Below are 25,377 nucleotides of genomic sequence, written 5' to 3'. Positions count from 1 at the left end.
AAATTCAAAAAAAAAATGAAAACAAATATAACAACTTTAGCAAGAAGAGAGCAAACTTTTTCAACCCCTGTATAGTTATTAATTAGTATTGAGATCTCAACCTGGGTTTGGAATCAGATGATTATTATGATGTAATTCCCATACTTATAGGAGGTTAGAACGTTTTTAGGTTTTATCAAAACCTAGCCATGCCCATGGAAGCATGTAGCACATGTGAGAGTAATTAGCCATGTGTTGTAAAATGAGGAAAGGTTGAAAAATGCAGTTCCAGAGCAGCAGAAAACAAATCAACTACCTCATTCTTTCAAACAAGTCTTTCAAATATTTGAACTTGGTTATTATAGTTCCCTTAAACCATCTCTTTTCTAAGTCAAATAGTACCTATGCCCTCAATCACTGCTCATTTGATGTGGTTTCTGGACATTTTAATGACTCTGTTGCTCTACTCTGTCAACGCTCTGAATCATCAATCCCCCTTGTAAAGTGCAGTACCTAGAACTAAAATACTGCTCAAAATGGGAGTTGACCAATGCACAGGAGAGGGAGGACATTTCTCCCTTCACACAAAGCAACTGCTTCCAACTTTCATACATCAAAGGAGCCTTTTTATTATTCCCCTCTCAACCCATACATTCCATATTTTGAAAGATTTTCCTACTACACTGCATTTTGAAAGAAATAACTATTTTCCCCAAGATCTAAATAATGTTAATATGATAAAATTCAGTATTTCCAAGGAAAGCAAAGGCCCATATAGCCTCACTGCAAGTAAATATATAATTATTATTTAGCTTTTAAAAAATGTTAAATATTCTGTAGATCTCCCCTGTTCCACATCAATTATTTTCAACAAACAGACCTAAAAAGCCCAAGAATTCCAGGCTAGGAATCACTCATGTGACACAGTATTTCTGTCAATAAAGTTAAACATTGCTGTGGTTTTTTTTTTTTAACAGCTTTATGTACATATAATACAGTAAATGGCACATATTTTAAAAGTATAACTTGATGAGTTTTCTACATATGTATACAAGCGTGAAACCATCAGCACGATCAAGACTACAAACATTTCCAGTTCTCCAAAAGTTTCCTTGTATCCCTTTTAATCCGTATCTCCCTCCACCTCCAATCTCAGGCGACTATGCATCTGCCTTCTCTCGATACAGATTGTATTTTCTAGAGTTTTAGATAAAGGATAGCATACAGTATATGCTCTTTTTTGGTCTGGCTTCTTTCACTCAGCATAATAATTTTTAGATCGATCCATGCAGTTATATGTATCCATAGTTTGTTCTTTATTACTGAGTAGTATTCCACTGTATGTATATACCACAATTTGCTTATTTATTTTCCTATTGATGGACACTGGGGTTATTCCCGTATCTTGCTATTATGATAAATAAAGCTGTTAAAATATTCATGCACAAATCTTTTTGTGGACATATGCTTTGATTTCTCTTGGGTAAATACCTAGAATTAGAACGGCTAGGTCGACAGGTATATGTTTAACTTTTTAAGAAACTGCCAAATTGTTTTCTAAAATAGTTCACCATTTAGAACTTTGAGAGTTCTGAGAGTACCAGTGGCTCCATGTCCCTGACAGTATTTGGTGTAGTAAGTCTTTTAAATTTTAGCAATTCAAGTTGGTGTGTAGTGATATCTTATATGGTTTTAATTTGCATTTCCTTGATGACTAAGTTGTTGGGCACCTTTTTGTGTACACATTGGCCATTCTTATATCTTCTTTTGTGAAATGTCTGTTCAAATCTTTTCCCTCTTTAAAAAAGATAGTTTGTCATTATTAAGAGTTCTTCACATATTCTTGATAGAAGTCTTGCCAGATAGGTGTTTTGCAAAGAATTTTAGCCAAACTGTGGCATGCCTTTTCATTTTCATAAGTGTCTTTTAAAGAGAAAAAGGTTTAATTTTGAAGAAGTCCAAATTATAATTTTTTTCCTTTGACTCTGTGTTTTTTGCATTCTGTTCAAGAAATTTTTGCCTAACCCAAGTTCATTAAGATTTTTCTCCTATGCTTCCTTCTAAAAGTTCCAGTGTTTTAGTTTTCACTTTTAGGTGTATGATCTATTTTTAGCTAAATTTTGCATGTGTTATGAGGTAAGGACTGTAGTTCTTCTTTTCTGGAGGGGTGGGGGGATATAGACCTTTAGTTGTTCTGGCACCATTTGTTGTAAAGACTATCCTTGCCTGACTTCCTGTGCTACTTTTGTCAAAAATCAATTGGCAATATATGTGTGGATCTACTTCTAGACTTTCATATTCTCTTTCATTTAACTATATGTTTACTTTAAGCCAATACCATGATGTCTTGGTTAATGAGTCTTGAAACTGGATAGCGTTAAGTCCTCCAACTTTGTTCTTTTTCAAAATGGTTTTGGCTATTCTAGGTCCATTGTATTTCTATATACATTTTAGAATTAGCTTTATCAATTATTACCAAAAAGATACTCCAAAATTTTGATTGGGATAGCACTGAATCTACAGATCAATTTGAATCCATGGCCATAGTATTTCTTTCCATTGTTTTCTTTCAACAACCTTTTGCTGTTTTCAGCATACAGGTATTGCATTGTACATCTTTGTTCAAATTTATCCTTGCGTTTCGGTTTGTTTGTTTTTTGGATGCTTTTGTATATGGTATTTTAGAATTTTCTATTTCTGATAGTTAATTGCTACCATTGAGAAATACATCTGAATTTGTATACTGATCTTGTATTCTGTAACCTTGCTAAATTTACTTTTTAGTTCTAGTAGACTTTTTAGAGATTCCTTATGATTTTCTACATAAACAATTGTCATCTGTGAAAAAAAGATAATATTGTATATCTTCAAATAACATGTATAAGAAGCTTAAAGTAGTATTTTTCAATTTCCCCATGCTCAGCCTTTGTATGACTACTGTCATATGTTTTACTTCTACCCCTGTTCCCAAACCCAGAATATATTATTTAAACTTTAAAGTAAATTATCTTTTAAAGAGATTTTTTTAAAAAAAGACATGTATTTTATATATACTATTTATTTGCCATTTCCTGTGCTCTTCATTCCTTTGTGCAGATCCAAATTTCCAAGTAGTGTCATTTTTCTCCTGCCTGAAGGACTTCTTTGTAATATTTTTTGCAAAGCAAGTCTGATAATGATGAATTATCTCAGTTTGTGCATGTCTGGAAATGTCCATTACTTAGACTTTTTTTTTTTTTTTGGCTGGAAATAAAAATTTGTGTTGGCAGGTTTTTTTCTTTCAGTACTTATATATCACCCCACTATCTTCTGACTTGAATTGTTTTTGTTGAGAAGCCTGGCAGTAGTTTTCTTCATCATTCTTGTGGTTCATTTTGGGGTTCATTCAGCTTCTTAGACCTGTAGGTTTATATATTTTGTTAATTTCTAAAACTTTTAGCCATTATTTCCTCAAATATTTTTTCTGTTCCCTCATCTTCTTTCCTCTCCTTTTGGAATTCCAGTTACACTTACGTTAGACTGCTTTAAGTTGTCCCACTGATCCTCTGTTCATTTTTTTCCCCTTTATGTTTCTTTTTTTTTAAAATAAATTTATTTATTTATTTATTTTATTTTTGGCTGCGTTGGGTCCTCGTTGCTGCACACAGGCTTTTTTTTAGTTGCGGCGAGCGGGGGCTATCCTTTGTTGTGGTGCGTGGGCTTCTCATTGCGGTGGCTTCTCCTGTTGAGAGCACGGGCTCTAGGTGCGTGGGCTCAGTAGTTGTGGCTTGAGGGCTCTAGAGCACAGGCTCAGTAGCTGTGGCACATGGGCTGAGTTGTGCCGAGGCACGTGGGATCTTTCCAGACCAGTGCTCAAACCTGTGTCCCCTGCATTGGCAGGCAGATTCCCAACCACTGCACCATCAGGGAAGCCCCCACTTTATGTTTTAATCTGGAGTTTCTATTGCAAAGTCTTTAGGTTCACTAATACTTCCTTCTGCAGTATCTAACGTTAATCCCATCCAGTGTATTTTTCATCAGATTTTGTATATTTCATCTTTATAAACTGAATTTGGACTTATTTTTTGTCTTGCATGCTTATGCTTTCTTCCACCTTCTTAAAATATCTGGAGTATATTTATATAATAGTTAAATTACCACACTTGTCTATTAATTCCATCATCTGTACCATTTCTGCATCCCTATCTAAGGAATGAATTTCCTCCTCATTATTAGTCAGATCTTCCTGCTTCTTTACATGCCTGATAAATTTCGGATTGGCTGTCAGACATTGTGAATTTTATGTTTTGGATGCTTGATTTTTTGGTATTCCTTTTAATATTTTGGGGCTTTGTGTGGGATGCAGTTACATGGAATCATTTTGATTCTTTTGAGCTCTGCTTTTAATCTTTGCTGGGAAGGCCCAGAACAGCCTTTAGTCTAGGGCTGTTTCCCCACTACTGGGACAATACCCTTCAAGGATTCAACTTGATGTCCCATGTGTTAGGAAGTCTTTCCTCTCTGGCTGGTGGAAACCCAAACTATTCTTAATCCTGGGTGAACTCCAGGGATTGTTCTAATTGTTTGTCCTCAATAACTTCCTCATACGCGTACTCTGATCAGTACTCAGCTAAAGACTCAAGAGGAACTTTCTACAGATCTCTGAAACTCTTTATGAGTAGCCTGTTCCTCTCTGAGACTCTGTCCACAAGTTCTAGCCACCTCAGTACCTCCAAAGTCCAAACTCTGCCTCCTCAATGCAGGGAGATTCTAGGGTGTTTGGGTACTCTCTCCCTGAATTGCGGTTGGAAATTCTCTCCCATAAATAAAGCTTGGACAAATGTAGGGCTCACATTCTTCATTTCTGTTCTCTCAGGGATCCTGTGCTATTTGTGTCCAATGTCTGAAAACTGTTGTTTCATACATTTTATTCAGTTTTTTAGTTGTGTAAGACAGAAGCTATATCTAGTCTATGCTACTCCAGCATGGCTGGAAGTTTTACTGTTGCTTTTTAAACATACTTAGGGCCACAGTCTGTGGCTACATGGGTTGCAATGTGCAACTCCAGAATACAATGTGAACATATCTTCCTCCTATCCCCAACCTAGATTTGAGTAAAACAGAAGCCCTAATCACAATGACTATTAATATACTAAGCTTGTGGTCAATAAACCTCTCATTTGGGTAAGAATAATGACTCAAATGCAGATAATTCCTAATTTATAAATGTCATGATCTCATTGTTTGGCATTTGAATAAATCTTCTCATCAAATCAATATCATAAATGATTATTTGGTTCCCACAGTAGACCCATAACATAACTGAAGTGTAATGCCTTCAGTAATCGATTAAAAACACCTAAGTACCATTTATAACATGGTTGCTGTGGGAAGACACAACTGGAATTCTAACCAGAGATTCCAGGAACGTGCTTCCTTCATTTGTTAGTTTAGGGTGCACACATAATCATATGGAAGAGGGTGGGAGAATGAGGGTCAAGATTGTAAAAATCTGGATGGGGGATGAGATAGATACTAACTTGTAAACTATATATTAACATAGGGACAGACCTCTTTTTACCCATCTAAAGGTATATTACAGAAAGATCTCTTTAGTTAAAATATGATGATAGCAAAATGAAGTGTACTTACTCATCCAACTCCTCTTCTTCAGCTTTAGAACTATCAGCATAGAGATACTTGCTCATGTCCACCGGTCTTATATTTTTTCTTTTTGTAGACTGGGGAGGAGAATCCTTTATAGTTACAAAGGTTTCTGGCTCATCAAATGGGTTCAAATACTGTGGAGTCTGTACCTCTTTAAAGGGATTATAGCTGTTATTATAAAAGGATTCTTCTGGTTTTTTAGGTGAAACTGTTTCAGTGATTTGTTCTATAAAACAATAGCAAAAGATGAATTAAATCAAATTAATACTATCTGATATTTTCTTATATATTTAGTGTTTTCAAAAATACTCAATCTTGAATTAATAAACTCGATGGGGTTGAAAGAGTGCAGATCAATAATATGTTTTATGAAATTGAGTTATTTGTAGTGAGGTGGATGGACCTAGAGTCTGTCATACAGAGTGAAGTAAGTCAGAAAGAGAAAAACAAATACTATATGCTAACACATATATATGGAATCTTAAAAAAAAAAAAAAAAGATTCTGAAGAACCTAGGGACAGGACAGAAATAAAGATGCTGACACAGAGAATGGACTTGAGGACACAGGGAGGGGGAAGGGTAAGCTGGGATGAAGTGAGAGAGTGGCATTGACTTATATATACTACCAAATGTAAAACAGATAGCTAGTGGGAAGCAGCCGCACAGCACAGGAAGATCAGCTTGGTGCTTTGTGACCACCTAGAGGGGTGGGATAGGGAGGGTGGGAGGGAGACGCAAGAGGGAGGAGATATGGGGATATATGTATATGTATAGCTGATTCACTTTGTTATAAAGCAGAAACTAACACACCATTGTAAAGCAATTATACTCCAATAAAGATGTTTAAAAACAAAAAAACATAAAATTGTCAAAAAAAAAAAAAATGTTTTAGAGGGGCTAAGTCCAGAAGATGTGATATCTAAGATCTTTGTCTACTCCAGGAATACTGCTCTTCAAAATAGCATCTTTGAATTGTTAATGCCCTTGGAATCTCTATTAATGTTGGCATTATGGTATACCAATTTTGGAAATTTTAACCTTCTTAGAGGTACAATATTCTATTATTGCTTAATTTATTTCACTATAGTAGCTTGCCATCTCAAACTGATATATAAATTTCTGTTTTTAAAAGAACATAAAATTGATTAAATTTTGGAATAGTCTTTGGTAGTTACACAAGCAGAGACCACTCAGGAATCTGAAAATTCATTCTGGATATATAAAAAATACACCATATATCACTGAATTTGTTTTTGTAAAGTCTTCAAAGAGCAGGTTTCTGTACACTACAAGTCCTTAAATCTTTAGAGCTTTTAATGGGCTTTTCAACATAATTCATATCCAATCAATACCTCATTTAATAACGTAAAGGAATAACAAGAATTCTGAAGTTGCAAGAGCCACATTAAAATCATACTGAGAAGCAGATAGATGTGTTCCACTAAATTCTAAATTTTACTATTTCAAATTTCAATTTGAAAACAAAGGTACTCTTAAAAATAAAACTCTGACTTTACAGCACAAAAAGCACTACAACAGTGTCATGTCCTCCAACAATACTTATGGAGTGCTTAGTACCAGGCTTTTTCTTTTACTTTTTATGTTTATTAATATTTTAAAACAAAAATGAGGCAGAGTTCCATGGTGGTCCAGTGGTTAGGACTCTGTGCTTTCACTGCTGTGGGCCCGGGTTCAATCCCTGGTCAGGAAACTAAGATCCCTAAGCCACGTGGAGAGGCAAAAAAAAAAAAAAAAAACCAACAAAAAACTGGAATGTATAATAAAACTGTTTAAAATTTGTATTTTACTAATATAAATATTTAACCAAATTGGAAAAAAGTTTCAAAAAGCTGATAATCACAGAACAGTTCAAAAGTAATTTTAATTATGCCAAGCAACTCTAACAAAATACTCTAGGAGAAGAAGGCAGAAAATCAGTTTTAAAATCTTCAAGAAAAATAACTATTTTATAACTGACATTTCAAACAATTTAATCCAATTATTAGAAAAATCTCTTGATTGACATATGTTTATGATTTTTATATTTTAGAGTCAAACTACTTTTACTTATACTTTAGACATTAGCCCAGAAAACTTATTTTGTCTTTATATTGAAAAAATAAATAAAACAAAAAAACTCTGAATTGAATTTCTGTACACCATGGTGAAGCAATTATAAAGCATGGAAGAGAATTCATAAAATCATAATAAATCAACACTGAAATGAATTTAAATACAGCCTATGCTAGAGAAGAGACTCAGTAACTGTATCTTTTGTCAGACCAGGATAACACTCAAACACCACTATAATCTTTATAATAATCTAAATGAAGCATTATCTTTTCTCTGTAGGAGAAGAGACTACAGAGTTTTTACCTATTCAGTTTTTTTTATTAACAAATACCAAGTCTCAAATGCTTAAGAAATTGATAAAACCTGTCAATGGAAATAAGATTTTTATTTTTACTTTCAGGTAGAGGATTACAAAAATTGATCCAAGCAAGTTCATCAGTTACAAAACCAAAAGCAAGAAAGTATTCAAACTATAGAGCAAGATTTGAAGATGACAGAATAGCAAGAAAGGAGAGTTTAAGATGAGACTATTTCATATAAAAGCTAACATACATTTAGTAACTTTCTAAACGGGTCACTGAAGCACAGAAAGTCATGAATCTAACTAAGAGGAGAACTGAAATTGTAAAAGCAAACAAAAACAAAAACAAAAACCATCTAAACAACTGTAACACATTTTTTTCTTTCTTAACTACTTTTGTTACTTGAGGATGCATGTTTTTAATCAATAAAAATTAATAAATTATTTCTAGAAAAATGAGTGTTCTTCTAACAGAAAATACTTATTCTAAAGTCTCCAAGAAGTATATATTTAAACAGAATACTGGTTGTCAAGTTTTTTCTTAGCTCTATAGGCATGATTAAAGTTTCTGAATCAGGTTGGCTAACCTCGCTTAACCTCTCTAAAATAGAAATACAATATACATGTTATCTGCTACTCCTTTCTACACCTCAGAAAAGACACACATATATTTTTAAAAATTACTTATTTGATTTTGAAATGAAAAGCTCAAATACTCATATCTCAAAATATTTTGGTAATTTTTTTTAACTCAGTGTACTCAGATGTATTTAGTATGCAATTGAGAAGCTTTGTGGTCAAAAGAAGACACTTGATTAGCCATCTTAGCTCCAACTCCACCTCCATTTACCTAAAGTTCTTCTTCAAATCACTTAATTCCTCTGGGCCTCAGCTCCTTAATCTATGAAAAGAGGCAGCTGAACCAGATTACTTCTAAAATGTACTGTAACCGTTAAGATTTAAAATACGTTAAAATAAAATAGGTCATAGGGCTTCCCTGGTGGAGCAGTGGTTAAGAATCTGCCTGCCAATGCAGGGGACATGGGTTCGACCCCTGGTCCAGGAAGATCCCACATGCCGCAGAGCAACTAAGCCCATGCGCCACAACTACTGAGCCTGTGCACCACAACTACTGAGCCCGCGCGCCTACAGCCCATGCTCCGCAACAAGAGAAGCCACGGAAATGAGAAGCCCACGCACCGCAACGAAGAGTAACCCCTGCTCGCTGCAACTAGAGAAAGCCCATGCACAGCAACGAAGACCCAATGCAGCCAAAAATAAATAAATAAATAAAATAATTTAAAAAGAAAAAATAGGTCACAAACAAAATAAAATCTCATTAATCTAAACTTACTAATTTAGAATTTGGTAAGAAGGGAGAAAGTAATGGAAGGAGAAGAAGAAGTGGATTATGAAATGACATTGCACAAATAGAGTGAATCCTTATGTTGAAACCTCACTTTTCCCCATGACAGGCAGTAGCAAAATTCTTTAAAGCTCATGAAGATTTCATAAGAGCAGTCTAAAAGATGTAAACAGGGGTTAATCATTCTTGCATTTACTTTGAGCAAACAGAGTTTAATTAAACAAAGGTCTTCTTCAACAGCTCTTTTCTAAGCTTTAATAGTTTGAAACTACTTGATAAGAAAAATGACTCGAAAAAATTACATGGTTTTATTTCTTACATGTTGTATATATGACAGGAGTGGTCCTCAATCTTCTTTCTGTTCTGTGACATTCACATGCACAATTTACTTTCGTTACTAAGAGTAATTCTCAGCCAGAGACAGGGAGTTGGGAGTGGAGGGGCTCATCACACTGAGGTGTGAGGGCCGAGAAGCTGTATAGAGAGAAAAGGCTACCTCCACCACCCTAATATGGGTATGTCCCACAACCTGACCTTGCTTGGTAGGCCAAACTAGTGAGACTTTACTGCATGCCAGCTAGATAAAATACTGTTATCTCTAACATTAGAGCTTTACTATTTGTCCAAACTAACAAAGAATTAAAAAATAAGCCCCAAGTAAATGTCTATGTAAGGCTTCCCTTTTTCTTTAAAAACAATTCAATGGAAGCTACCCAGAATTGCTGATCAACTGCAATTGGTATTGAATAAATAATATTGTCATTATAAACAAAATTTCCAAGTCTTTAAGAACAAAATCTCTTCCTGCCCTTACAGTTAAAGAGAACTTGACAATATACAAAGACTTTAAAAGTAAAGAAAAAAAGTTGCTACCTTCTGAGTCAGGATCTCCAAATGGATTTAATTCTGCTACATCAGGATCACCAAATGGATTTAAATTCACAGTGGCCAAGTCCTTTTCTGCTTCATCCAAAAAGCTAAGTTTGTTGATAAGCTCTGAAAATAAACATACGTGTCAGTTCACTGTGGTTACAGTTAAGCATAATTATCATTCATTCATGAAATATCTCAAATTGTAAAAATTCATACTAATCATACCTGCAAATAATAAGATATAGCATTTTACCAATGACAGAATGCCATTCAAGTATTTTGTAGCATACCAACATATTCAAATAAAAGAAAACAAACACATGAATTGGAAAATATCAGATAATGAACTAGAGAAACTTTTAGCTCAATCTAATTTGATCCAATAAAAAAGTACTAACATAGATTTTGAGAAAAAAACATCCTTCACTCCTAAATATGAATAATTCAAATTGATTTAATATAAGCAAATACTTCTAAAACAATGTTGTTATAATATATAAGCTAACTAAAGAAATACTGTCATGTTATACGACCAGTTATTATAAGATGTTTTAAAATCACCTATCAAGGATCCTGATACAGGCTTTGCTAAAGATGATAAGTTCTGTTATGTTGTTGCCTGTTGGTGCACTACAAATTACCAAAGAAAATTTATTAAAATTTATTAAAGGAAAAGCACAAAGACAAAACTGACAGCTAAGTACAGACAGAAGTCAAGAGGTAGCAGGTCACAGTAAATACAAGCAATCAGAAGCAGAAAGAGAGGAAGAAAGCTCTTAGACCTTCAGAGGAACTGGCTGATTTAGCTGAAGGCATATTTGCTTGCTTTATGCAGTCATCTTGATCTTCATCTAAGCTGCTCAGAGCATTCAATTGGTTTACAATTTCTGTAAACAGAAGCCAGTCGAGACAAATGTAAGGTAAGGTCATTTAATTAAAGAGCCACAGAAGCATGCTGTTACTCAAAAAGACAAAGAGAGGGGATGTTTGGTTAATCAAGAGAATACATTCAGAGGATGTTATTTTTGATGAACTATAACAGATATATTTAACTGAAAGTTATTCTGTACTCATATTTTAAAATAGAAAACATTTTAAAAATTAAAATTTATATTAGCACCATAACAACTATGTTAACACAAAACAAAGATAATAACCTGAGAAGTTGACATTGGCTTTCACATTCTGCATTTGTAAAATAGGGCTTTAAATGCATGCATTAAAAACAGAATAAGAAATATCATCTGATACAATAGAAAATATGTGCTATTTGTTTTGTAATATTCTAAATTTAAACTATAAGTTTTAAGAATATATCTACATGAATCATGAACATAATAAGCACTTGTTCATATTCTAGAATTTTAAAAATCAGCACAAAATAAGAAAAGCAGGCAATAGCTATTTTCTACTCCTGCTTTCTAGGGAATCTGTTCTTTTAAGGGAACTCTTGAGTGTTTGCTTTAGGATATCTTATAATTTAGCCAGTTAGAGACAGAATAAAAAAGATAGGAACAGGTAGAAAAATCTTAAAATAAAAATTCATTTTGTGCATAAAGAGAATTTTTTAAAATGAGTCATACATATTGTGGACAACTCCGAATATGTGAAATTACGATTCACTGGGTGAAAATTAGCTTGGAATAAAATAATAAGAACCTACTAGAGTATTCTAGTTAATCCTTGCTGTTTCCAAGCTTAAAACCTGGGAATAACTTAGGCATTAGGACAAACCAAATAGATCCAGATCATTCAGCAGGAAATAAAGAAAATGGTTAGAAATAGACAATAGTTGTAAATTCAGCATAAAATGCTGTTTTTTAACACTGTAAGTCTAAGTACACATTCTAAATTTTATGTGAACCAAATAATAAAATACACAGTTGTAATAAGGTTGCCTTCATCCATTCATTTGTTGTTGAACAAATACTCGGTTATCACCCTGTGCCAAGTACCATGCTTGGAACATAAGGATGAAAAAAACATAGTATTGTCCTCATGGAATTTACCATCGATAAAGATAGAAATTAATACAGAAACAGACAATAAATGACTACTAGAATATTAGGTGGTCAGAAATGTGTATTGCTGTATAGATCTTTGAGCCAAATACATATGAAAAATTGACATTCATTTCCCTTGTCTGAATGAGAAATATATTTTGCATGAATAAAAATGCTTGAGATAGTCAAAGTAAATCATAGAAAACAAAGAGTAAACACAATACCAACGGAACTCTTAATCTGAATGTGAATAATAAGAGTTAGTCAACCTTTATAAAGTATCTTCTTCCATTTTATCCTGCCAATAGTTTAAATCCCATTCTGACTCAAACTAACCTAGCAAATTCCTCAGTAGGCAGAGTTTATTCTTAAATTAGATCTTTTACCCCCGACTAGTAGTCATTGTAACTTTGTAATTTTCAGGGAAGTATAATGGAGAGAATCTATGCTATGTGATTACCAATGCATGACTGATTTTTTAAATTCATTACTAGTTTTGTATTTTTTAAAATTTGCAGATGGTTTATTTTTAACTTCAAAAATATGAAAAAAGAAATATTAATAACAGTTAACATTTATTAAGCAGTGGAAAGGGCTCTGCATATGTTATGAGTTAATTCTCATAAACATCCTGAGGTATTATTATTAATATTCACATTTTATCATGTATATTAGTATCATTTATTTGCACTGTATTCCCAGATGTGTAATTAAGAGGCTAAAATATTTTAAAATAATGTTCAAAGATTTGTAGTTTTCTTTACACATTTTAGTTATTTAATATTCTTAGATGTAATCTCAATGAGAGTAGAAATAATTTATTTAAGCACCTTATATAATGAGCAATAGAGGGAATACTGAAGAAATATTAAACTTGGTTCTTACTTTCAAAACATTATTATTGTTCCATTATAAACTTTTAGGTACAATGTGGGCATTTATTTAAATACTATCAAGATGACTGAATTACACGACTAAATTATTTACACTGTAATTTTTCTGAATGTTTAGAATATTTCCCTCCCCTCACCATGCTTTTGGTGATACCTAAAACCACTGATAAAAAAATAAACAAATAAAACCACTAATGACCATTTCCTCATTAATTAACCCAAAGTAATTTCTTATTTCCATTCTTGTCACTGATGACAAGTTGTCCTTCCTATCCTAGCTTTCCCTATTTATCTACAGCTTAAATAAATCCTTACTTAACACCTAGAGCTTCTGCTTCTAGAACTTTCATTCATATTAACAAAGTGAAAAGGTAATGCTCCTCTTATTTGGTATGCAAATAAATCTCCATCCAAATCATAAAAAGAAGCAATCGCCAAAGAAATATCATTTACCTATATAAGAAACATTTCTCAAGTACCTATTATACTTTTTGGGGACAGACAAGTAAAGCAATATACAGTATATGATAAATATGATATTTGTTATGACTGAGATATGTATCGTAGGGTATGTGAAACTAGAAGAGAGGCATACAACTCAGTCTGAGGTCAGGAAGCCCTCCTGGATTTATTCAAGGAGGATTTATTGAGTGAAAATAAGGCAAATAGACATCATTATTACTATTAAAATAAAGGAGAAACTGGAGGGCATTTCACAACGATGAAAGGGAGGCGAATGAGAACATGATATACTTGAGGAACAGCAAGTTGTTTGGGGTTTAAGATACCAGGGATGGGGAATGGAATGAGATGAGGTTGGCAAATGTCCTATCATGAAGGTTATAGTGACCAAAATAAAGAATGTGAACTTTACTCTGAAAGCTCTGGGAATCCATTGTAAGATCAAATGTATAGTTTAGAAACATCATTCCAGGAGCAACATGGTAGCTGCACTTGAAAAAAACAGGATAGGAAGCAAAAAGATGAGTAGTTCAGCATTACCGCTCCATGAAGGGAGGCACTTAGTAAATATTTGCTAATTAAAGAATAGATTAAGAAGAAAGCTTTGATGGTTAATTTGACATGGGGGATGGGGAGAGGAATCTAGGATACATGCCAAGTTTGTGTATTGGGTGACTGTGTGGACATTAGTTCTACCACTGCAGTGGGGGCTACTCAGTTTGGCCATACCAAGCTACAGGTGCCTGTGAAACTTACGAAAATAATTCAATTGGCATTTGCATATGTGGGTGCACAGCTTAAAATACATAATTTTGTTATGTATTTCTCCTTTTAAAAAAGTACTTTTCTGTTACTTCCAAATTTCCTGCAGCCAATGTGTTTTACATGTATAATCAGAAAAACAAAAATTAAAAATTTAAAAGAAGATTTACAACACAAATTTATTCCCAGAATTTTTTTAAGTGGATGCTTTCCCAGTAATATACCACCCTGACCAAAAAAAATCTCTGGCCCAACATATTTATATAATACTTCTTACTTATTAAAGCCTTGTTTCACCAAAAATTTACACTTTGGAAAATGCTAATAATGCTATGTAATAGCACAAAATAATTTCTACCCTAGCACTACTCAAACTGAGCAATAAACCTGTAGTGTAGCATTTAGTCATCATAACAGTGTGTCAATCTGGACTTGCTTCACACTGGTGAGAATAAGAAGGAAAACTAAATTAGGGGCAGGCAATCGAAGCACAGGGTCAAGTAATTTGAGACTCTTCTTTACATTAGGAAGGCAAAAGAAGATAGAAATTGACCACCAGAGATTATCACACTGAACCAAAACAGGGGGATGGAAGTGGTGTCACAAAGAGCACGTGGGTTTTTCTTTTAAGAAAGTCTGTAGTGGAGTTAAAAGGGCAGGGTGTGGGAGGGTCTGCCTAGAGCTAGACCATACCTGCAAATCTTGCAGCATCCTCATTCTTCTCTCCAAAGTATAATAAGATTCAGTACAGGTATATCTCATTTTAAGATGGTCTAAGATAGTAACACTGCAACTTCTTAATAGAGATCAAGTTCCCAAAGATGTCACTTTTCTCACGGGCTTGAGCCCATAAATATTTGATTTATGGATATAACTAACAGGTTTAATAATGTGATTTTCAATCCCTTTAGCAGGTCATATTGTAAATGAATGAATGAGCTGAATGAAAGTCATAACACTTGCTGTAATTTTTATAAAGGCAGAAAGACATATAGCTTATATTTAAATTTTAGCAATTGTGTATTTTTAATCTATGTGTTTATCTTATGTCTGTCTACATATCTATGCATATATATGCATCTATCTACAATATATTTCATTTATCTCTAGAAATGTTATAGTTTAAGCTACCAACCTAAAATTTGGTGGCTAAAAACAAATGATTATCTCTCACAGTTCTATGGGTTGATGCACTCAGCTGAGTGGTTCACTGCAGTTAGATGGTGGCTTGAGACAAAGTCATCCAAACCTTGAACTGGGCTGGATGTCCAAAATGGCTTCTTCACTTACATGTTTGGTGTTTCAGCTGAGAGGCAGGAACAACTGGGAGCTGGCCAGGCATCTCTCTCTCTCTCTCTCTCTCTCTCTCTCAAGTGGCCTGTCCATATGGGTAGTTTGGGGTTCCTCTCAGCATAGCAATCTTGGGGTAGATGGACTTTTTACACGGCAGCTGGTATCCCCCAGAGAATGCACTAGAAGAGTCCCAGGTAGAAGCTACAAGGCATTTTATAACTTAGCTTTAGAAGTTACAAAGTGTCACTTCCCCACTGCATTCTACTGGTTAAAAGTGATTTACAGGGCCAGCCCAGAAGACAGGGAGGGGACTATAAAAGGGCATGAATATTGGGAGGCTTGTTTCATTGGAGGACAATCTTTGAAGACTAGCTACCACACAGTAGATCAATAAATCAGAAAGTTGAAATCATTCATTTTCTTACTAATCTAACATATTTATTATAACTTTTATGTTAACCTTCCAGTATTTTACTTATGCACATATATGAAAGGCACAAATCTTAAACTGTACAATTCAATGAATTTTGACAAATATATACACCCAGGTGACACAAGAGGAAGAACACTGCATCACACTCCCCCCACAATAAAAAAATGTCATGCCTCTTTTCAGTCAATCCCAAAACCCACCAGCTATAACTATTCTAACGTTTTTAATATAGGATTAGTTTTGCCTCTTCCAGAACATCACGTAAATGGAATCATACAGTATATACTCTTTTATGTAAATCCTCTTTCATTCAGTATAATGGTTTTGATATATATCCATGTTGTTAATTCATCAATAGCTCATTTTTATTGCTGAATAGTATTCCATTCACAAATATAATACAGTTTAGCCATTCTCCTGTTGATGTACATACACCTGAGCTGTTTCCAGTTTGGGGCTGTTATGAATAAAAATATTATGAATATTTTTGTACTAGTCTTTTTGTGGATGTATGTTTTCATTTCTTTTGGATAAATATCAAGGAGTGGAATTGCTGGGTCAGAAGGTAGGTATACATTTAGTGTTATAAAAAACTTCCTAAGTTATCTTACCATTATACTCTCCATGAACAATGGATGAGAGCTCCATTTGGTCCACATCCTTACTGACATTTAGAATTTATTGCCAGTCTTTTAAATTTTAACCACTCTGGTGGGTGTGGAGTTGTGTTTCATGATGATTTTAATTTGCTCTTCCCTGATGACAAGTGACACTGAGAACATTTTCATATGCTTACTGGCCAATGGTGTATCTTTCTTTGTGAACAACAGGTTTGAATCCTTGCCCATTACAAAAAAAAAAAAAAAAATAGGGTTGTCTTTTTATTATTGAGTTGTAGGACATTAAAAAAAAATCTATTCTGGATACAGGCCTGTGTCAGATATATGCTTTATGAATATTTTCTTCTAGTCTGTAACTTGCGCATACATTTTCTTAATGGTCTATTTCAATAAGCATGCGTTTAAAATTTTGATCAAGTCTAATTCATCAAATTTTTCTTTCATGGCTATTACTTTCTGTGTCTTGTGTAAGACTGTAAGAACCCTGTGCCCACTCTCAGGTCACAAATATATTATATTTTTTTATTTTTCAGAAGTTTTATAGCTTTAGCTTTTACATTTAGGTCCATGATCTACCTTGAATTAATGTTTGTGTATGTGTAGGAATTGAGGTTTTTTTCCTTATGGACATCTAGGTGTTTCAGCATCATCTGTTGAAAATATTTTCCTTTCTCTACTGAATTATGTTGCACCTTTGCTAAAAATTAATTGACCAGATAAGTTTGGGTCTATTTTAGGATTTTCTGTTTTGTTCCACTGATCTGTCTATCCTATGTCAGTACCATACTATCTTGATTATTATAGCTTTACAGTAAATCTTGATGTCAGATAGTATTAACAATTCTGTTCTTTTTCAAGATTATTTTGGCTATTCAGTTCCTTTGCATTTCCAATTATATTTTAGAATCAGCTTTTCAATTTCTATTTTTTTAAAAAACCTGCTAGGATTATGAATGGCACTGAGTTGAATCTATAGATTTGGGAAAAAGTAACATCTTTACAATATTGAGTTCTCTAATCTATGAACAGAGAATCTCTATTTATTAAAGACCTTCTTTAATTACCTTCAGTAACATAGTTTTCAGGGTAGAGGTTTTTCCACATCTTTTGTTAAATTTATTTCTAAGTAGTCTGTTACTTTTAGCCTCCATTGTAAATGAAATTTTGTTAATTTCATCTTCCAAATGTTTGTTGTTCATATATAAAAATATAAATTTTCTACACTGATTTTGTATCATGTGCCCTTGCTAAGTATAATATTGAATGAAAGTGGTGACACCAAACATCCTTGCCTTGATCCCAATCTTTGGAGGAAAAGTGTTCAGTGTTTTATCATTAAATATGATGTTAGTTGTAGCTCACCATAGATGCTATTTATCAAAATGAAGAAATTCCTTTACATTAAAACTTTGCTGAGAAACTCGGTATTGAATTTCTTCAAATGCTCCTTTCTGCATCTATTACGATGATTACACGGTTTTTCTCCTTTATTCTGTTAATATGATTAAACTGACTTTGCATTCCTAGGATAAACCCTTAAAGAATGCATATTGGCACTTAAATATTAATTATCTCCTGGCTCCTTCCCTAAATAAATATTGGAGAGCTTCTAACTTCTCCTTCAGAGCTCTTACTTCCATCCTGGCCCTGTCAGATGGGCTCTCAGTATCCACAGAATTCTTCCAGAGTCTTGTAAGGGGTGCCAGAGAATGTTCAGTTGTCATTAGTACTAACAAAGCAGCATTAGGGATTAAGAGTGATATAGAAAGTAGGCTGAATTTGTAACCTCTATCTTCTGCCACTTCTACTATTCTCTGAGTTGACACATTTGAGTTCTAAACATTGGGAAGAGATACTCTTGCTTTCTTCAGTCTCTCACCCTAGGGTCTCAAGCTCCTTTAAGAAAGAGGTAGCTTGTACCTTACAAACTTTTTAGCTCAAGGGACTAGAAATGCCCCACCTCTCTGCTTCTACCCTATTTTCCAACCTTAAAACCTAGATAACAGATGCAGTATTCCAGAAATTCTCATCCTTCACACAGATCTCTAAAATAGGTGGCCATTTTTAATTATTTTACTTTATAGCGTCCACAGCAATTCTATGATTTTGTTAATCAGTCTCCTAAGTACTGGAGAGTAAATGCCCAAGTAAAAACCAGAAGCAAATTAATGGATGTATTTTCTGACCAGGGCCCCAAGTTTATTCTGAGGACCCTTTTAATCTAAGAAAAGAGACCTATTTATCCCCATTCATAGCCCTAGCAAGTAGGACATTTAATCTCAGAGGGCTGAGTCATATCATAATCAACTCTAGATCCTCAAATATGAACTGTTATCTCCTCTACTAAGATCCTCAAATATGAACTGTTATCTCCTCTACTACCATCTGTGCTGTAAGATTCTGTTCCCTGAAGGTGGCCAATATGTCACTCTCTCTTCCTACTCCTGAATTAACTTTACCAACTATAGGAAAAGGATTAACAAACACCAGGCAACATGCTTATGGTAAAAATAAATCCTGATTTATAAACTGCATCTGGATGGGAGGACGCTAAATGGACTATATGCCTGATGGAAGGCCATAGCTTGAGCTTCTCTAATTGTGGAGACTCTCGTAACTGAGCATGTCCCTTACAGGGACCCTGAAAACTATACCTATCAAACTATTACAAAAGATAACAGTTCTTGTGCAACATGAAGATTCTAAGTCAAGGTAATCCCTGCTCCTAACTATGTGGATCTTGTCTCCTTGTACCCAAGCTGTCATTTGGGGAGAGGTCAAAGAACAGTACCTAGGCTGCCATGAAAACTCCAGTGAAAGAGGAATGCTCTGCTGAATGCTGTTTCCTGTCCAATATCCTCCTAAATGAATCTAATACTAATTTTGGGCTATTCAGGTCCTGTGAGTCTGAATGCCTAACTAGAATCCTTGCTGATCTTTGCCACAATTATAAGTATACCAGGGGCCTTTCAGGTGTCTCATGATGTCTGGTTTCCCCAATAATGCTCTGTTGTAAACTGTTTCGTTTAAACCTAATTTTCTGAGCTACATTCAATAGGACTTTGCCACTTATGCAGAATGCCTTTTTTTTCTCCTTTCTGTTGGTGTGTATTCAGAAATTGAACATGAATCCCAAAGATGGTCATATCACCAAAAACTGGTTCAAGCATTGTGAGGTTGCCATACAGATGTAGGCATTGTTTTGAAACCATATATACTTTCTAATACCAGCTACAGTAGACTTTCCATTCAAAGGCTTTGTTTTTCCAACTCCACGGTCAATCACTCCCACTACATTTCAGTGATTTTTCCAACTGCCCATTCATGGGTGCTGCACCTCTGCAGAAGACATCTATACAGGTAACTTCAATAAAAGGTTCCTGCCTAAGAGCCAGTCCCTGTATCCAGTTAGCAGTGAATTCTGTCTCAGACAGACAGAGTAGGGGCTTGTGATCAGTCTAAATATATATACCATGAATTTACTTTTACTTCTAGTAAAGTCTGTAATTTTGGAAGATATACTTTGTCAGTTACTAATGATTTACAGCCATACTCCACAAGAGCACAGGCTAAATGAATAGCCTCTAGGTGTCAATCTAAGATATACCCAAAATAATTCTAACAGTCTGTTCTTCAAGAAGCTTGCAGCTTAGTTGAGGAAATAATGTACCCATATAATTTTACTGATATAATGTGATTGCATTTTATGCATTTATAATATATACTTAATACAGGAAAAATTTTAAATAATAATTCCTTTCTCCATAAAAATTGTGTCAACAATTTTTAAAGCTGCAAGAAAGTGTGAACATAAGCTGTGTTTAAGTTATTGCCACTTTAGCTGGTAAATAAAAATACCCACCATACTTTATTTGTACCATGTTTATAAAATACATTCATTTTGTTTATTCTTAAGCTATTATTCAAACATTACTATTGTTAAATTTTAATATAGTTTTTATTATCTTAAAACTATTTTACTTAAACAGTTTTAGAGTGGTAGTGCTGGTGCTGAAAAAATATTCCTGAAAGTTAACCTTGGAATGGAATTTACAGGTGCTAAAAAATGCAACTCAGGAAGCCAAACAACTGCCATAACATGCTGTGCTATTAATTTAAGTGATTGTCCTCTGCAAATATAATAGAAAATGCTGAGAAAAAAATGTAACATCAAAGCATAAGTATGTTACAATGATTGTGGGTTTACCGACTTAGAACTTGAATGTAATCACCCACCGTCCCTACTTACCTATGCTCCCTCAACACACATTTTATATTCATTACTTTTGGGAAACTAGTCTTGAATTATTTAAGATCTGAATTATGTGTCTCCTCCAGATCACATTCTTTCCATAAAATGGGACCATCCCATCTTACATAAGATAGTATATGATCAAAGGTCAAAATGAATGGAACAAGATAACGCAGAGTGATCAATATGGGCTACAATAGGAGATGGAAGCCCTCTCATTTATGGCCTTTCAGTTAACATATTTTAAATTCTCAATGTGTTCCAGACAATGTGCTAGAAGCTAGAGACAAAAAAATGATCAGAACATAGTCTCTACCTTGAAGGAATTTCATAAAATATGGACAGTAAATACATAAATAAATAATAACACAAACCGGTAGCATTCTGAAGAAATTCTGGATCATCATAAATTGCATTAAAACGATTGCTTCAGTTAGGGTCAGAGAATTTTAGGCTATCTAAAAAAGTTATTTCTGCAGTGGAAATTTTAGAAATTAAGGTATATATACGTATGTTTAAACAATAAGGGTTGCTATGGTATGAATGTTTGTGTCCCTCAAAATTAATAAGTTGAAAACCTAATTCCCAATGTGATGGAGGTAGGGCCTTTGGGAGGTGATTAGGTTATGAGGGCAGAGTCCTCATGAATGAGATTAATGCCCTTATAAAAGAGACCCAAAAGGGTTCCCTTGTCCCCTTCCACCATGTAAGGAATACAATGAAAAGTCTGTGACCCAGAAGACGGTCCTCATCTGACCATGTTGACACCTTGATCTCAGGCTTCCAGCCTCCAGAGCTCTGAGAAACAAATTTCTGTTGTTTATAAAGTACCCAATCTATGATATTTTGTTATAGCAGCCCAAATGGACTAAGACAAGAGTTCAGTTATAAAATCTAGTTATTACTGAATCCTTTCATTAAATCTGTATTTTGCTCAAAGTATGTCCTTTCTTTTCTTTTCAGCACAGAACTTGTGACATGCTGCTATCACCTTTTTTCCCCATTGCTATGATGAAAACAGTACAACATTGCTCAAAACAGCTATGACTATGAAAATGTGTGGTTTTCTTGTTGCTACCTATGGTATTAGTGCCTAATTGAGATTTAGTTTTAACCAAAAGCCATATACAAAGAATAAACCATATTCTCTAATTAAAAGGTCAAATCACATCCCACTGGAATTATAAAAAACTCATGCTGTAAGAAAATGCCTGCATTTTTAAATGGTACAGCAGTAGCAAAAAGGATAGAGTGATCAAGTTTAAGATGGAGAGGGCATCAAAGGCTTCTTAGAGGATGTGGCAAAAGAATTAAAATTTGAAGGATAGGTGGGAAGTCACTGGAGGTAGTAAGGGAAGGACACCAACTTACCTTCCTAAGTACTCCAACTAGCCAAATAAAACAAAGAACTCAAAGATAGCAAAGACATGACATTTTAAAAAGTATTGTATGATTTTGCTGACATTATAAACAATGCAAATGTCAGCATTTATTATTGAAAAAAGAAACCCAAAATGTTATTGAAATAAAAATAATAGCCAGGAGGGGTTGGAGGGAGAAATTCAAATAAAGAGAGGAGAGAATCATATTGAATCTCACAAGGTGAGTCAACACATTCTGTTTCATTTTTAATGTCAGTAGAGAAATACAGGTTCATTCAGTTATCCCTCTAGCTTATTTATTTTAGAGGATACTATTCCAAAATGAAAACAGAGGATATATAACTTCCAAATTACTCTATTAAAAAATGCTTAAATAAAGAACATTTGAGAATGGCAAAATGTAAGGGGTGGGTGGGAAAAAATAATAAGAAAATTCCCAAATAAAAGTATAAAGTAATATAAGTGAAATTAAGTATGTCAGTTATCAAGAAATACAACCAAATACTGTTTATAAAGAGAAGTATTTAACACAGATAGGATTAAAAATAAAGTGATAAATACACCAAGTACAAAGAAGGCATGGATTACATATATCAACATCAGGCAAAAATTCAAGGCAAGAGGCATTAAATGGGGCAAACTGATCAAATTATAATCCACGATGAAGCTATAAGAGAATAAATTTTTATAAACTAAATAATTTAGGACTGAAGTTCTCTGTCTTTCACTGATGAACTATACAAAAAGCATAAGAATATAAATGACTAAATAACATAAATGTAAAGTTTGGTCTAATAGCTACATGCTGAATCTGACAAATAGAATATACATGTAAAAAGATATTTATGGAAAATTTACAAAAACATCATATATCTACACTACAAAGAAAAAGATCTCAATCATATTTTTTAAAAAATTGAAATATGACAGGCTTCAGAATCTTATTTGAATTAAATTAAACTAGAAATAAACAAACTAGAAATAAACACAACCCATGACAAAGCACATTCTCCTAAACATTCCTGGGTTAAATAAGAAATCAAAATGGCAATCATAAATTAGAAAATAATGCAGTTGACCCTTGAATAAAACAGGGTTTAGGGGCATCAACCCTCTGTACAGTGGAAAATCCACATATAACTTATAGTCGGCCCTCTGTATTCATGCTTCCTCCAAGTCCTCAGTTCTTACATATTTGCATCTACAGATCGTGTAGCACTGCAGTATTTACTATTGAAAAATATCTACATACAAGTGGACCTATGCAGTTCAAACCAGTGTTGTTTAAGGGTCAACTGCAACTTATAAAATTTGCTCAGGACAAAACGTCTATCTTTGCATACAAGTCTGATCAATTCCTTATAACAGAAGTATTGCAGAGGTGAAGGTCACTGGAGCTGAGGAAGTCACAGAAGTTTTTGACTAAGAAATTAAATTGGTCATCCATGTGATCAATGGAATTCCCCCATACGATAGCAAGAATTTAGGCAAAGCCAAGAGATGGGTACCAAAGTGCCCAATGATTTTGGAAAAGTCACCAAGAGGTGAATAGATGATAGAAGTCAAGGGATAGCAATCCAGAAATTTACAGCAATTTATTAGCTGAAAGGAGTATGTATATAGTGCTTGATTTTCACTCCAATAATAAAGGTATAACATCAATTCCTTAAGGGTGCTAGCCAGATTGATGATAAACATTTATTGACCAATTAATACAAAGAGGTTCTAACCACTTACCATCTTAGTAGTTTGATCAAACCAGCTATAAGCAATACTTGCATGGAAGTGTCTAGATATAAGGATACGTAAGATGTATACAAATTCAAAACAAAGAATGCCCATACAATTTATGTGAATAAATGAACAGGAGCTAGGAGAAGGTAGCCAATGCATCTCCTCATCTTACCCTTAAGACAGATTTTTACTTATAGAGGGTCCATCCATACATTGACAAAATAAGTATGAACATCTTTAGGCTACTTTATACTATAATCAGTAGTTCCAATAAAGTTTGATGCTTTCTTGACTAGCCTTGGACTTGATCTTAAACTGCTAAAATCTGTTATTTCCATCAGCACATAAAGTTTCCAGAGAGCTAAATGGTATATTATATTAGGAAGCCTTAGGAAAGAAACAATACCTTGTTAGTGGAATTGTTTTTTTCCTGGGAAACAAGAATGAGTTTTTCAACTCTGCAAAAAAAAACAGATAAATTTTTAGTTTAATGCAAATAACACCAACCTGTAATTTTTGCTGCCTTTTCCTCTTGGTTCACTCGGTTCTCATCATCATCTTCATTATCTTCCTCAAAGTCATCTAAATTGCCAATGTCAGCTTGCTTCATACTCATCAAACTAGCCAAACTTTGCATGTCTTCATCCCTATATCAATGATAATACACAATTTATTAAATGACATTACCTTAAAAAGGGTTGTTTCTTAAGAAAATAATATTAATACATTTCTTCTTTCTAAACATTAACAAGACTTTTTAAACAGTTATACAAAACTACTGAACAATCTAAATATTCATTCATTAATTTTTAAATGGCACCTTTAATTAATAGAAAGCAAACAGGATTAAAACTAACTGTTTAGGAGTTAGTTTAATTCTGTGCTGCAGATCTAAAATTTTCTTCATGGAATTAAAGTATGGTTTTCTGATCATGAAGTCTGGAAACAAAAACTTGTTTCATAAAACAGTGGGACAGTTTGCAAATCAGATGAGATCTAGACTTTAAAAATATTCAAGTTTGCAGAAGGAATTAGAATAGAAATTCTTAATCTGAAGTCCATGAACCCTTTTGGTTTTGTGGGTAGGAGTAAAAAGAAGTGGTAAACCCCTGTAAATTATATTTAAATCTTGTTTAACTGTGCATTTTTCTCAAAGGAGTTAAAACACCCCTAAAGTTAAAAAACTACAGTAATTGAAAAAGCACCCGAAAGCCTAGCCTTTTTAAGAATTACAGGATAGAAAATGACTTGGGTTAGTTAAATACCATACGTTTGACAAAATGTAAAAATGTTTTTATATGTAA

General features: G+C 33.8%; 1 protein-coding gene across 1 annotated transcript in view; it reads right to left on the bottom strand.

Moving 5' to 3' along the window:
* The window catches only part of EHBP1 (EH domain binding protein 1), a 331,743-nt gene that overhangs the window by 174,542 nt on the left and 131,824 nt on the right, over nucleotides 1-25,377 (bottom strand). The window contains exons 7-9 of the mRNA XM_061210795.1: nucleotides 24,581-24,720; nucleotides 10,240-10,362; nucleotides 5,611-5,851 (exon numbers count right to left, since the gene is read on the bottom strand). Of these exons, the coding sequence (XP_061066778.1) occupies nucleotides 5,611-5,851; nucleotides 10,240-10,362; nucleotides 24,581-24,720 (504 nt within the window). The remainder of the gene's footprint in view (nucleotides 1-5,610; nucleotides 5,852-10,239; nucleotides 10,363-24,580; nucleotides 24,721-25,377) is intronic.

Source organism: Eubalaena glacialis, chromosome 14 (genome assembly GCF_028564815.1).
Source record: "Eubalaena glacialis isolate mEubGla1 chromosome 14, mEubGla1.1.hap2.+ XY, whole genome shotgun sequence".
Lineage (NCBI taxonomy): Eukaryota > Metazoa > Chordata > Mammalia > Artiodactyla > Balaenidae > Eubalaena > Eubalaena glacialis.
This window is presented reverse-complemented; position numbering and strand designations above follow the sequence as displayed.